We start from the raw sequence: 15,958 nt of genomic DNA on the forward strand, positions 1-15,958 counted from the left end.
TTTATGCACATTTCACATCAGCTTTCGTCACATTCAAAACTAGTTAAATTATTGAAACACATTGAAATTTCAGGCCTAATATTTTTACAGGAATCCAAAACACACAGTAACTTGTATGTTCACTTTGCAAGCAAGTGTAGTCCATGCTTTCTGTAGGTCACGGAATAGAGGTGATGCTGAGATTTTAAGGAGGGTGTCATGTTTAGCCCCGCCTCCCTGTCAATCATGTATCACTTTTTAGTCTGTTCAGTCATGCCCAGTGTTACTTCCCCTTCAGCTGTGTCTCATTTAGTTCTGGTATTTAATCATCTGGGTTATTGTAAGGTGATGGTGAATATTATAGTGAAACTTATTGTGAAAGTAAAAATTATGGTGATCGTTTGTGGTGCAGTCTGTTGTGTTTTGGACGTCAGATTCAGTTAATCTTTCTATATTTATATAACCGACTTTCCCTCTGGGATTAAAAAAGTTAAATTTAATCTAATCTGTTTCTGTTTTCTCTACATTTAAGGCAAAAATATGGGTTCATTTTGGTATTTACGAATGCCAGGGAAGACCGAACTGGACACAATGTATGTAGCACTTGTGCAAGGCGTGTGTAACGCGGTGAGCACGGGAACGTACGCACAGCGTGAAATAATATAGAGAAGGGTGGACCCAAGTGCTGGCTCGCAAAAGCAATACATTTGACACTCGTCACATGTATTAGCGAGAGGGAAACGCGCACAGCGACCCAGAACGAACAAACAAAACAACACGGGAGACTTAACACGCAAGAGAATAGAAACCAAAACCATGAGGGCATGGAGCAAATAGAAACAAAAAACAATGTGCAAAATACAACACGGGAAAAATAACAGTTAACCGTAGTGAGATGGGAGAAAGAAACAAAACAACAACAGTAACTAAAAAACAGCGCGGATAAATGCAATGCGAAAACGAAACCAAGGACACCAGAAGAAGTAATTGGCAAAAAACGCCACAGCAAAATAAAACCCTTCACAAAAATAAAGGCAAAACGGATAGGAAGAAATGCAGGATTGGGAAAACTTGAGATAAGTCAGGAAGCGACGCAGGAGATAGATACTCGGATAAGTAAAGAAAAAGCATAACAGAGAGGTGGCGAGACACCTTCAAACGAGAAGCAATCACAGAGAAATCAGAGACTGGCTGAGAACGTACAGTTACGCCAATATAGTCTGGGACTGACTCTGGTGCCCCTAGCCACGGCTGGGGGAACAGCATCCGAGCCAGCCCTGACAGCTTGTAAAATGAAGCTCAAGAATTTTGGTAACAACAAAAAGCATTTTATTTTACCAAAGCACATTATTTTTGTTAATTAAATGTGAAAGACACTTTATTTTCTGTATTTGTCATTCTGTCTTGCAAAGCAGACTGTAGTAGATCATGCAGATTTTATAGACTTAAGCAGAAATTTTTATAAATCAAATCGTTTTTTTTATCGAAAATCGTTTTGAATCGAAAATCGATTTTGAATTGAATTGTGGCCCTCAAAATCGGAATCGAATCGTGAGATAGTAAACGATTCCCACCCCTAGTATATTATGTTCCTAAATAAATTTTAGTCATGAAAACAGGGTTGTTTTAATTATGTCATTAAGATGTATTTTTCATTAAGACATTATTAATTTTACATTGCAAGGTAGGGAAATGCTTGTGTAATCTTTTATTTATTAAACATTACAAGTAATCTGTTGTAATCACAACTGATTACAAGTAATTAGTAAACATTCTGATCTCAGACCAGCTGCTTGAACTTAAGTGCGGACTAAAATGCGGGAAACGCTTCGAAACTGCATGACATAACAAAACCTGTTTTTGGAACAGTCACGTGACTTTCCCCTTTTAATACGGACTTCGAAACAGTGTTTCGGAACACCGTGATTCAAATTAATCGATTCAGTTCAATTTTGCGTTTCGAGCTTGACATCACTAGTTGTCTTGTCTTTATGTCTAATGATTAGTTGGTCATATCTGTTAGCCTGTTAGTTCTGTTATCATGCCTCATTGTGTTCGTGTTGTTTGTGTCTACTGTCAATTTGTGTGCAACCCTGTATGTTCAAAGTAAAACACATTTGTTAAAAAACCAATCACCTCAGAGACTGTGTTTGCTTCGTGATTGAGCAACACCCACCACGTCACAGAATAATCCACCATTAAAGGACAGTGAGGGAGCTTTACGAGGTGAGGCATTATCAGGAAGAGGATTACGGTTATCTTCCAATACGTATCTTGTCTGAGGATTTGATTAAACAGGTTAAGGATGGTGAACCGTTTGAGCTACCCTCCTCGATTTGTCCCTCCCACGAGTTCAATGAGAAGGATAATTTGAAGGGGTTCATTCTCCAGAGCAGACAATTTTTTTTTTGTCCTTGTCTCATCCGAGAGAGGAAATTAACACCCTCGATGGGTTTTTGAACTTCTTAGAGCACGATTTGGCAAGAGTGGATCCACTGTTGATGATTTTGAATTTGGTGCATTCTCTGCTCCCGAGGTAGTTCATTTTCCAGAGCACTCAGAGAGGAAGTCTCAGCACTGGCACCAGTTCCCAAGAAGGTTACCACAGCCCCAACTACTAAGAGACCTGCTACAAGGACAGAGCAGCAGGACGTTAATATGGCTGTTCAGTACAAGCCTACAGTTCGCTGCTCCAAATCTGTAGCGGTACAGTGTACATCAAAGACCAGCGGACGAGTGTCTGTGGCTGTACAATGCAGCACCGACCTGCTAACAAGACTCTACATCAATACAGTGCTCAATAGGACCTGTTACGGCTCATGTGCCCCTGGTGGCACCCCTAGAATCCCCAGAGGTACCAAAACATTTTTGGGGGTACGGGGCATATTTGTATATGTGGCTTTTCGTATATATTCACCACTGTATTGTTATCCAGTAATGTTTGTCATGTTCCAGTTACCAACTACTATCTCTTATTTGCCGATCCACATTTACACTAACAAACTGACATCATTCTTAACCAAGCAGGGACACTGATGCATGTGAATACTCCAGTTAGCCTGCTGGCCATGGAGAATGAAAACATAAGGAAACTAAAATCATTCAGACTGATGAGGAAACGTTCAAACGTCTGTGCTCAGTGTCTCCCACTACTGTTTATTGCAGATCACATGTAGTCCAGCCTGCGTCATTCTGTACTAATACAGTGCAGTATTAGTGCACTACAGAAAATGTACAGTTAGCTAGAACTGGAGCTAGAAGCATCGGACTTCCCCACACTGAGCAGTATAGCATAGTTTCCCATAAACACCAACATAACGTTTTAGTAAAATGTTTATTTGATCTCATATTGTCTGTCACTGATAAATAACAATGTATAAACAACTGGAGAAAATGACAGATGGGTTGAAAACTCAAATGCTGATCCCACAGATCACTACGACCTTTACCAAGACTACATGAACTCAGGGTCACAACATTAACATCCCACAGATCACTACGACCTTCACCAAGACTACATGCACTCAGGGTCACAACATTAACATGCAAGCTTCAAATAATACATGTTATTCCCGTCATTTATTTTATTTGCTCTGAAACTCTCCTGTGTGTATTTTGTTTGATCTCCTGTGTGAATGCGCTGGTGCCGTTGAAGACTACTCTGCCTAGTAAAACTCTTCCCACACTCTGAGCAGTGATATGGCTTCTCTCCTGTGTGAATGCGCTGGTGTTCATTGAGATGACTGTGTTTAATAAAACTCTTCCCACACTCTGAGCAGTGATATGGCTTCTCTCCTGTGTGAATGCGCTGGTGCAGTTGAAGACTACTCTGTCTAGTAAAACTCTTCCCACACTCTGAGCAGTGATGTGGCTTCTCTCCTGTGTGAATGCGCTGGTGTAGTTGAAGACTTCCCTGTGTAGTAAAACTCTTCCCACACTCTGAGCAGTGATATGGCTTCTCTCCTGTGTGAATGCGCTGGTGTACGTTGAGATGACTCTGTGTAGTAAAACTCTTCCCACACACTGAGCAGTGATATGGCTTCTCTCCTGTGTGAATGCGCTGGTGCAGTTGAAGACTTCCCTGTGTAGTAAAACTCTTCCCACACTCTAAGCAGTGATATGGCTTCTCTCCTGTGTGAATGCGCTGGTGTAGTTGAAGACTTCCCTGTGTAGTAAAACTCTTCCCACACTCTGAGCAGTGATATGGCTTCTCTCCTGTGTGAATGCGCTGGTGTAGTTGAAGACTTCCCTGTGTAGTAAAACTCTTCCCACACTCTGAGCAGTGATATGGCTTCTCTCCTGTGTGAATGCGCTGGTGTAGTTGAAGACTTCCCTGTGTAGTAAAACTCTTCCCACACTCTGAGCAGTGATATGGCTTCTCTCCTGTGTGAATGCGCTGGTGTAGTTGAAGACTTCCCTGTGTAGTAAAACTCTTCCCACACTCTGAGCACTGATATGGCTTTTCTCCTGTGTGAATGCGCTGGTGTAGTTGAAGACTTCCCTGTGTAGTAAAACTCTTCCCACACTCTGAGCAGTGATATGGCTTCTCTCCTGTGTGAATGCGCTGGTGTAGTTGAAGACTTCCCTGTGTAGTAAAACTCTTCCCACACTCTGAGCAGTGATATGGCTTCTCTCCTGTGTGAATGCGCTGGTGTAGTTGAAGACTTCCCTGTGTAGTAAAACTCTTCCCACACTCTGAGCAGTGATATAGCTTCTCTCCTGTGTGAATTCGCTGGTGTTCGTTGAGATTTCTTTGTGTAGTAAAACTCTTCCCACACTCTGGGCAGTGATATGGCTTCTCTCCTGTGTGAATGCGCTGGTGCAGTTGAACACTTCTCTGTGTAGTAAAACTCTTCCCACACTCTGAGCAGTAATATGGCTTCTCTCCTGTGTGAATGCGCTGGTGTTCATTGAGATGACTCTGTCGAGTAAAACTCTTCCCACACTCTGAGCAGTGATATGGCTTCACTCCTGTGTGAATGCGCTGGTGCCGTGGAAGACTTTTCTGTCTAGTAAAACTCTTCCCACACTCTGAGCAGTGATATGGCTTCTCTCCTGTGTGAATTCGCTGGTGTTCGTTGAGATTTCTTTGTGTAGTAAAACTCTTCCCACACTCTGAGCAGTGATATGGCTTCTCTCCTGTGTGAATGAGCTGGTGTTCGTTGAGACTATTTTGTCTAGTAAAACTCTTCCCACACTCTGAGCAGTGATATGGCTTCGCTCCTGTGTGAATGCGCTCGTGTTGCTGGAGATGACGGTGTTTAGTAAAACTCTTCCCACACTCTGAGCAGTGATATGGCTTCTCTCCTGTGTGAATGCGCTGGTGCAGTTGAAGACTACTCTGTCTAGTAAAACTCTTCCCACACTCTGAGCAGTGATATGGCTTCTCTCCTGTGTGAATGCGCTGGTGTAGTTGAAGACTTCTCTGTGTAGTAAAACTCTTCCCACACTCTGAGCAGTCATATGGCTTCTCTCCTGTGTGAATGCGCTGGTGCTGTTGAAGACTATTCTGTCTAGTAAAACTCTTCCCACACTCTGAGCAGTAATATGGCTTCTCTCCTGTGTGAATGTGCTGGTGTACGTTGAGATTTTCCTGTGTAGTAAAACTCTTCCCACACTCTGAGCAGTGATATGGCTTCTCTCCTGTGTGAATGCGCTGGTGCAGTTGAAGACTACTCTGTGTAGTAAAACTCTTCCCACACTCTGAGCAGTGATATGGCTTCTCTCCTGTGTGAATGCGCTGGTGCAGTTGAAGATTACTCTGTTGAGTAAAACTCTTCCCACACACTGAGCAGTCATATGGCTTCACTCCTGTGTGAATCCGCTGGTGCCGTTGAAGACTATTCTGTCTAGTAAAACTCTTCCCACACTCTGTGCAGTGATATGGCTTCTCTCCTGTGTGAATGCGCTGATGTTCATTGAGATGACTGTGTTTAATAAAACTCTTCCCACACTCTAAGCAGTGATATGGCTTCTCTCCTGTGTGAATGCGCTGGTGCAGTTGAAGACTACTCCGTCTAGTAAAACTCTTCCCACACTCTGAGCAGTGATATGGCTTCTCTCCTGTGTGAATGCGCTGGTGCAGTTGAAGACTACTCTGTGTAGTAAAACTCTTCCCACACTCTGAGCAGTGATATGGCTTCTCTCCTGTGTGAATTTGCTGGTGTTCGTTGAGATTTCTTTGTGTAGTAAAACTCTTCCCACACTCTGAGCAGTGATATGGCTTCTCTCTTGTGTGAATGCGCTGGTGTTTCTGGAGATTACTGTGTTTTGTAAAACTCTTTCCACACTTTAAGCAGTTGTAGCTTTTCTCCTTTTCCATGTTTACTGATTTCAGCAGTCTGACATACTCCTCACAGATAAATGTGTTTATGTAGGTAAAGTTTACGTGTTGAGGAAAGTGTACAGCATTAATTCCTAGAGGAAAAAGACATTGTAAATTCATTGTGAGATGAAGATGAAACAGTCATGACAAAGAACCGTTTGGGTTCTGCATAACGCTAAAGACATTAATTCTAAAGACATTCATTTTAAAGACCATCAGGAGAAAGTGCTAGGCTTCATTACTTCACTAAAATGAAAACACTTGTCTATGTTGTGATTACGTGTCTCTCTCTGGTTCAGTGCCACTCTATGTGACAGTCTATAGGGACTTTTATTTTGTATGGTTCATCAACTTTATATTCAAAGTTGTTCTTTTCCTTCCTTTCTCTCTCATGGTGCTGCAGAGCTGCTTTGGTCTGTTGAAGCTCCTTATGAGTTCCAGCAGTGTGATTTGATCTTTTAAATTATTGTGCATCAGAGAATTAATCTATGGGCAGCACCAACATATCACAGAAAATTCACCTGTGCACACGATTACTGATTGTGCCATGTTTCCAGGTAGATTGAAGGTAAAAATTATGTTGGCCTCTTTAGAAAGCACTTCTGCTAAAAGTGTGCAAAAAGTCACATGATCCACAAAGGATTTTTTTTGTACGTACATATTTGTACGTGTAGTGTGATGTATTAGAAAGTTGCTGTGCATTTGCTTGAAAGTCACATATGAATTTACAACTATCAAATTATGTATTTGTAAGTCATGGTTTTCATTTGAAAATCACGTTACGTTTGCTTGCAAATAGTATATTTGCAGAATATGTTCTGTTTGTTTATAATGTTTTGGCAGCATTATAACTCCATAGCAGAGTTACTGTCCTGTTCAGAAGGGTCTATAACTCTGTCTATGTGGGTATAATGAGATTGGGAGATACTGTGATAATACTGTGTAAAAGGATGTATAACCCAACCTGTGTGTGTAATGAGATTGGGAGATACTGTGTTAATACTGTGTTAAAGGATGTATAACCCAGCCTGTGTGTGTATAATGAGATTGGGAGTCTGTTCAAAGACCCAAAAACAACAAAGGCTGCATTATGTATCCAAATCCAAAAGGTACAATTGGGCCTATAGGCTACCTGTAGGCTGTGTGTGCTTTAAACTGTTGCTTATTTATCTGGATTATACTGAGAAATTTATCAGTCGCAGGTTTAAAATATAACTCACCTCTTCAGAAGATCTCAAATGTCTCACTGTTAAGACAACTTCTTCAACATTTCTGTTGGACTGAAAATGATTAGAATGAAAAAAATTTTAATTTCCACACTTCACATTTATTAAAATTGACATTAAAAGTAAAACATGAATATGTGGTGTAGATCTAACACATCTACTTTATTCGAACTCTTTCTCAACGTAGATCTCTGTGCCATTTCTTATTAAATGCCATGTCATTTTTACAGCGTATCTGTAAAAGCTGTAAATCAGTCCCACCAGGATTTCGCGGGCCTTTTTTGTGATTGTTGCGGGCCAAAATGTTTGATGTTGCGGGTGTTTTTCAAAAAAATTGTGATGGAAGTTGCGGTGTGTTTTTGCTTTTTTGTGAGTACATTACAATAGGGAGTAAATGTTGTATGGTTTCCTCTATTTAGTAGTCTATTTTAATTATCTATTTACCTATTTAATCAGGGTTGCCAACTTTTCAAGATCGCTTGAAGTGAGATTTGAACCTGGAGAGGGTGGCGAACATTAATTGTTGACGGGGGGGGGGGGGCGGGGTTAGCGAACGTAAGTTGTTACCGGGCGGCCTGTAAAATGGACACAAATTAAGTATTATATCGAGATAGATCGCCAGTGGTTGGCGCCAGAGCAAACTAGTAACTCATAGATATGGATCAGAGATAAATAAACTTTATCTCTGACTTTAAACTTTATCTCAGTTTAAAGTTTAAACTTATAAACTTTATCTCAGACCCTCGCTGCTTGCGTGCGCTGCAGTGACTTCGCGGGGAATGTAGTGTTTGTGCGTGCAAAACACCATCGGGCGGCTGTGGCCTGCGGGCCGGTTCTAATAGTAATTAAATATCATCCAGGGGGCCATAGATAATCAGTTTGTGGGTCGGATCTGGACAGTTTATCCCCGCTTTCATGTAGTGTACCGGGATACTGCTTTTCCCGATCTTTTTGCCGTTATTTTCGTCGCTCATGCTGCTTTCAGTCTGCTTTCAGTCTGCTCCTCTTGAACGTATATACGGAAGTAAGGCGGGAGTTTGTCGGTCAAATTTGCGGGAAAGTTGCGTTGATTGGCTGAAGTTGCAACACCGCCCTGAATTCGCGGGGTTTGCTTGAAGTTGCGTTGAAGTTGCAAATTGCAACATCGCGACTTTCTGGAGGGTCTGGTAAATGGTGTTCAAGATCTACAGTATAGGCGAGATCTACTTCCATCTTCTGGTGAAATATAAAATAGCTTTTTTGTACAAGGGCATTTTATACTGTGCTGGCAGGCCGCATATTGTCCGCCGGTCTGGATTTTGAACATGCCTGCACTAAAGCACAGCTTCCTATAAACACCAACATAACGTTTTAGTAAAATGTACATTTGATCTCATATTGGCTGTCACTGATAAATAACAATGTACAAACAACTGGAGAAAATGACAGATGGGTTGAAAACTCAAATGCTGATCCCACAGATCACTACGACCTTCACCAAGACTACATGAACTCAGGGTCACAACATTAACATCCCACAGATCACTACGACCTTCACCAAGACTACATGAACTCAGGGTCACAACATTAACATGCAAGCTTCAAATAATACATGTTATTGCCGTCATTTATTTTGTTTGCTCTGAAACATAGATGAATGGTAAGAATACTGATTTGAAAAAGACAACGGATCTTGCAGGGTGACTATTTACAAGACTAGATTCCTTTAGAGATAATTTTCTACCGTGCAATGGATACTTACAAAAAGAGAAACCGATTAACAATGGGAAAATAATCAGAATTCAAGGGCGTAAATTCAGAGGTGGGGACTCGAGTCACATGACTTGGACTCGAGTCAGACTCGAGTCATTAATATTAAGACTTTGACTTGACCACCAATAACTTGGGACTTGAATTGGACTTGAACCTGTTTACTTGCAAAGACTTGATTTTTTTTTACCCCAAATCTAAATTTTAAAACGCATATTAATATTTATAAAGTGCGCCCCATTAATTTCATTTCCGTCCTTCTGACGCAGACCGGTCCTCTGCTTTTCCACACTCTGTACGTGTGTGTGTGTGTGTGTGCGTGCATGAGCTGCAGCACAACCAATCAAATGGGGGATTGGCGAACGTAAATTTTTACCGGGCGGGGTGTAAAATGGACACAAATTAAGTATTATATCGCGATCGATCGATCGCCAGTGGTTGGTGCCAGAGCGAACTAGTAACTCATTGAATCATAGATGTGGATCAGAGGTAAATAAACTAGATTTTTTCCGGCGTGAGAAATCGGATGTCTGGCGTGAGAGCGTGTGAAGACGGTCAAATGCGTGTGTCTCATGCTCAGTGCGTGAGGGTTGGCAACCCTGGGTTCTGTATCTGAACTCGGGGAAGAGAGCCTCTCTCTGTCACCATCATAATATCCAGTTCTATCTCAGCATGGATTGTGTATTTGAAGACATCTACGTCGAGAAAAAAATATATTGACAAAAGTGGAGCGAGTTTTCAGCTATGGGGACATCATTCATCGTGCACAATGATGACATACAGACTTTTGGCCAGCAAATGCAATGCAGAATAGTTTACTGAAATGTCTAAAGTTGCAGATTCCTGTTAATTGTTCAGTTCTTATATTTGTTTGTCTTGTGTCACTCACACATGGACACACATGTTCTCCAAGAAACCAGATAAGAGAAGAGAGGGAAAAATGCTGTTATGGTTCTTTGTATTGTACTGTGAAAATATCAGCACTTTTTATTTGAACATGGAGTTCTACTTATGACTTTTTCACAGAATATTTATTTCTGGAAAATTGTAGTTTAAAGCAGGGGCGATTTTAGGATCTGGTCTTTAGGGGTGCCCAGCCCCCAGTGCTCACAGAGGCACAATACCAAAGTATTGCGCAGGTGCAGAGCAAGGTTTTTGCATAATATAATATTTAAAAAATGTGTTGAGCCAGGGGGTGCTGAGCAACTTCACGGTGGTGCTCTAGCACCACTAAAAATACCCTAGCCTCGCCCCTGGTTTAAAGTATGAATATTTTTGCAGCTAAGTTTAACAAATTGAACTGTGCAATAAAGAGGTGTAATTTTAATTTTTTTTATACTTCGTGTTTTCAGTTGCACATGTTTTATCAAGATTTGAGGAGAATACAGATTTAAAAAAGAACACATGTCTATTATTTACATTTAAAATATACCTACAACATTGGTAAAAAAAAAAAAAAGACTCGAAAGGACTTGAAATTCCAAGTTTCAGACTTGGGACTTGACTTGACTATTGCCTGTCTTGACTCGAGACTTGACTTGACTTGAGTGTCTTTGCTTGAGACTTGACTCGGGACTTGAGGATAAAGACTTGGACTTACTTGAGACTTGCAAAACACTGACTTGGTCCCACCTCTGCGTAAATTACATTTCAATGTGGGGTGGGGAGACAATACACAGTAAACATTTTCTAAAAGAGTTCCTGAGGGGGCATCAAAGCTTCTCCCAAATGTTGTTATTGTGCTTAAGAAAAGTACACCCGTATCTATGCATATCAGGGGGCACGCCGAGGCATAATTACTGGCACGCGACACGCTGGACCAGCATCAGCAAAAAAAATTAATAATGAAAAATAGATCCTCCAATCGAAATTGCGCTTAAAGGCTCTGCTCGGCGGAGGCGTTTATACTTGGCAATTGATCGCGATATAATACTTAATTTGTGTCTATTTACACCTCCCCTCCACTAACAATTTACACTCGCCAAATTAACCAAACTAAATCAAATGTATGTAACATTATAGGGGTGCGGGAAATTTTCAATTGTTAGATGCATCTCGATGCGCAACGTGGACGATTCAGAATCGATTCACAAATGACAACAATCGATTGTCTAGACGTTAGCTGCGCACATAACAAAGACGCAAGAGCGGCAAATCCAGCCGACACTAACTTACTGAAGCCTGGTTTTATACTTGCGAGGGTCCGCACGGCGAAAATGACGTAATCGCGGTGACTTCGCCCATGCGTGAGGGTCTCGCGCGCTGTCGATTCGCGAGGTCGTGCACCTCTCGAGTTTTGTAACTTTGCGCGCGCCGCGCCTCAGCGCAATGAACAAAGTCATGTTTGCTGGGCTCATACACCTTTTACAAGGTGGAATTCAAGCACTTGTACGTCACTTTCAAGGTCCATTTCTATATTTCCCAGCACGTTAAAAAACTTAATTAAGAGCTTTATGGCCATGTTAATATATTATATAACCATTACAGAGTAGTATAGTAACGAAGTAGAACTACTTCACTACTGTACTTAAGTACTAAAATGCTGTATCTGTACTTTACTGGAGTATTATTTTTTTCTCCTACTTCCACTTTTACTTCACTACATATTTTCCATCAGTTTAATACTTTTACTATGATACATTTTTTACGTGCTGTATAGTTACTCGTTACAATTTTAAATATGTTAGCTGGCGCTGTCACCGGGTCAAGCAATCAGGCTGTCTTATGAGAAAACTGTGCATGCTCCGATCGTGTCTCGTTTACTCTGTTGCTGCCTTCACTGAACAATTGAGCTTCGTAATCTAGGTTCACTTGACACGTCCTGACTGCTAAAGGGTCCGCGTGGCAAAAATGACGCAATCCTGGTGGCTCCGGTCGTGTACCTCTCGATTTTTGTGTGTGCGAAGTTGCAAGGTGGAATTCACGCACTTGTACGGAACTTTGAAGGTCTTTTTTCAGTATTTTCCAGCACCTTCAGCTTAATTTAGATATTTATACAAATACACATATACTCTAAATGATTCCAAATAATTCGCTTTTTATCTCATTAAAAGAGATGGTACCGTATTTGGTAACAGCAGAAGTGCAGCATAATTGCTGCATAATAAGCTTGTTGGCGTTTTATTGTACATATATTGGCACCTTCCGCACTTTCAACGTCGAGTGATCGTGGCGGTGAGGGTGAGGAAGGAGACCACCCTGGCCCTACCTAGAGACAGTGTTTGTGTTTGCTGGAGTGAAAGTAAATTCCTATAGGATGAAATGCCATCCCTGCCTCCCTAAAGAGGGTGAAATATTGGCCTTCAAAAAATCACCTTCGAACTTGAAGAAACACATCAATGTAAGTTATAATTATAACGCACAGAAGACACACCAGCTTTAGCTGTGTCAGTAAGCGCTAGTTAGGTTAGATATCCTAGCTAACTAACCTAATTATGTTCATGACTGCTGCAGTATTCACTTAACATTAGCTGGCAATCATAAAGGCGATGTCACGCTGAGTTGTGTTTTTTGCAACAGTAAACCGTGTCTCTTTTCATGCTGACTAATCAGTCATTTTTATAGTGTAGTGTATAGTGTAAGTGATATATAAAAACAATTGATAATCAAACTTTGATGGCTTTCTTTAATTCAAAACATAATACTTGTACTTTTTACTTTCAGTACTTGAGTAATAAATTTTTTAATAAACTACTTGCAATACTTAAGTACAAAAAATGCTGAATACTTCTCTACTTCTACTTAAGTAAAGTTTTTAAAGAACACTTAAACTTCTACTCAAGTCAATTTTTTGATAGAGTACTTGTACTTTTACTCAAGTATGGGTCTCTAATACTTTATACAACACTGAACCATTATATAACAAATTTTTACACATTTGTAATGTAAACATTGGCTGTATGAGGCCAGGGATGCTCGGTAGGTTTTTCTGTCACCATACTTTCTTGCTACCGGTGGAGAAAGTTTGCGTATGTGATCACGTGACTGACCGGCTTCATTTCATTGGTCAGACATACTCAGATGACAAGACGTTGGTTAGTCTTCTCACTGAAAAGACAAATTATTTACAAAACTAAAGTAATGGTAGCGCGTGGCACAAATCCGATTGTAACGGAGTAAAAATCGCGTTTTTCTCACCACATATTTACTCAAGTAAAAGTAGAAGTCTTTCATATTACAACTACTCTCACAAGTACGTTTTTGTCCAAAAAGCTACTTGAGTAAATGTAACAGAGTAAATGTAACGCGTTCCTACCCACCTCTGCCTATGTGTCCTTGAGTGTATGGAATTTCTTTGATCATTAACTTTATATTTGCAACCAAATCTCATTTACTAATCCATTTAAGAACACTCAATACACGTCTATGGCAGTTGCCTTTATTAGAAATAGAAATGTTCATGCTGGTGTTACACCAGATTCTGTGACAGACGTTTGTACTTACATTTTATCGTCTCTTAATTACATAAATGTACTTAAATAAGACTGACCATCCCCTCACCATTGTAGCCAACAAAAGAAATCATGAATGGGATGGACAGGTGAGCCTGGGGTCTCCAATTCTGATGGCAGCCATCAGCAGTGGTGGAGCCAAAGGGGGGGCTGGGGGGGGGGGCAATGCCGCCCCCCCAACAGAGCCTGTGCCACCCCTAGTGCCACCCCACTGGAAATGGTCATTTTAACCACTGGCGATTGGTCGATCGTGACATAATACTTAATTAAACAATTAAACAAATAAACAATTTACACTCGCCAACAATTTACACTCAAATCTCTTCCCAAGCGATCTTGGCAAACCTGAATATGCATTTCCTTTCGTTCACCATTTGTATATGGACCCCTCTGATAAAGCCTTGGTCACCCTTTGGCCACTCCTTGAAAAAGAGTCTAGCTCCTCCACTGGCCATCAGAATATGTGACCCACTGAATCAATAGTACACCGTGACTCCACAATAGCAGAAAACAATGAATAAAATAACCCTAACATTTTATTAATCTATATTTAAACATTTTATCCAAAGGGGCAGAATTAGCATTTATAATGACAGCATCTTACAGAGCATGCTTACGATGAAGCTGGCTCTTTTCGTGTAAAATTATGTAATGAAACATTTTTGTTTAAGTACCTTTATATAATTAAGAGACGATAAAATGTAAATACAAACATCTGTCATCTTTTGGCTCGCGGACACCAACAAAACGAGAAAAGAAAGCGCATCAGTGTAGTTTATGTAGCGTTCGTAAAGCGCACGTGTGTGTGAAAAGAAACTATGAAATAGCGCCCCCTGTGGTCACAAAACTCGATGGTCACAGAATCTGGTGTAACACCGGCATTGGAATCACCAGTACAATTTAAAATGATGGTTTAACTGGTGCTGATCTACTTGTGAACGCTTGATATTTAGCAGCATGGAAGTTTGGGTAAACATAACGTTAGCAGTTAGCCACATTGGTAGTTATATAAAAAAGTCCAATACCAGTTAACTCAGTCATCACTGCCCTAAACCACATAATGAAAAAGACTGACAGAAAAACACTCAAACTCCTCTGACTTGATGTAATTGTTATATCATAATCACTGACCTGACGTTCTTTGAATTCTTTAAATAAATCCGCGTGTCTGTCAGAAAGATGCTTTGCTAAGTTGGAGGTGTTGGCTCCTTTGGTTGGTACAGCTTTAAAACACCGTTTGCAGACCGGTTTTGATGTGTCCACAGGGTTGCCATGACTGCAATGACACTGCCCCCGTGTGGAACTCTTTGGAAATACTGCTCTTAAAAAAAATAAACGCACCCAGTCCTATAGCACCGATACTAAGCAAATTGGGTATTGTACCATTTTTAATCAAGAAGTATCGCGATGCTACTCTAGTATCGGTATACCGTGCAACACTATTTATTTCCTTTGTAGAATTTCCGTACATTTGATGCATTACATTCAGTTACTAATGGACTAAAGACAAATAACATTCATCTCTAATTGCAGTATGTTACATTAATGTTTGGATTGGTCCAAGTGTAAGCTATTCAGGGTCACCAAAGGTTAAACCATTCTTGCATTGATTCGAAGCATCATGTTGTCTTGTCAAAATTAGTTTGCTCCATTTTAATTTAATAAGCATACAGTGACAGTGTCCAAAACATTGAGAACACTTCAAAACAAGTATTATGGATCCAAAAAGGAAGGAAATGTGAGTTATGCCTTTTAAATATTTACAGTTGAATACATTTAAGTATTTAAATTTCTAATGGTGTAAATATTAGACTTCTAAAAAAGTTTAGTTGCTGAACAATTCGGCATGTCTGTCTCGCTATAAAGATTTTAATTAAGTAATTATGCTTATGTACTCTGTAGACATACATGAATTGAAACAATCAGTGATTTGACAAGTTAATGTTTTACTTGATGTGCAGCAGGAGGTGAAAGATGTGCAGGAGGAGGAGGAAGATATGAAGGAGGAGGAGGAAGATATGAAGGAGGAGGAAGAATATGTGAAGGAGGAGGAGGAAGATGTGCAGGAGGAGGAGGAGGAGGAGGAAGATGTGCAGGAGGAGGAGGATGAAGATGTGCAGGAGGAAGATGTGCAGGAGGAGGAGGATGAAGATGTGCAGGAGGAAGATGTGCAGGAGGAGGAGGAGGAGGAAGATGTGCAGGAGGAGGAGGAAGATGTGCAGGAGGAG

At 40.6% G+C, this 15,958-nt stretch overlaps 1 protein-coding gene across 1 annotated transcript in view; it reads right to left on the reverse strand.

Moving 5' to 3' along the window:
• The window catches only part of LOC143497148 (uncharacterized), a 28,457-nt gene continuing 12,499 nt past the window's right edge, over positions 1–15,958 (reverse strand). The window contains exons 2-3 of the mRNA XM_076992949.1: positions 7,525–7,584; positions 1–6,396 (exon numbers count right to left, since the gene is read on the reverse strand). Coding sequence (XP_076849064.1) covers positions 3,518–6,301 — 2,784 coding nt within the window. The 5' untranslated portion in view covers positions 6,302–6,396; positions 7,525–7,584 and the 3' untranslated portion in view covers positions 1–3,517. The remainder of the gene's footprint in view (positions 6,397–7,524; positions 7,585–15,958) is intronic.

The sequence above is a fragment of the Brachyhypopomus gauderio genome, unplaced genomic scaffold (genome assembly GCF_052324685.1).
Source record: "Brachyhypopomus gauderio isolate BG-103 unplaced genomic scaffold, BGAUD_0.2 sc101, whole genome shotgun sequence".
Lineage (NCBI taxonomy): Eukaryota > Metazoa > Chordata > Actinopteri > Gymnotiformes > Hypopomidae > Brachyhypopomus > Brachyhypopomus gauderio.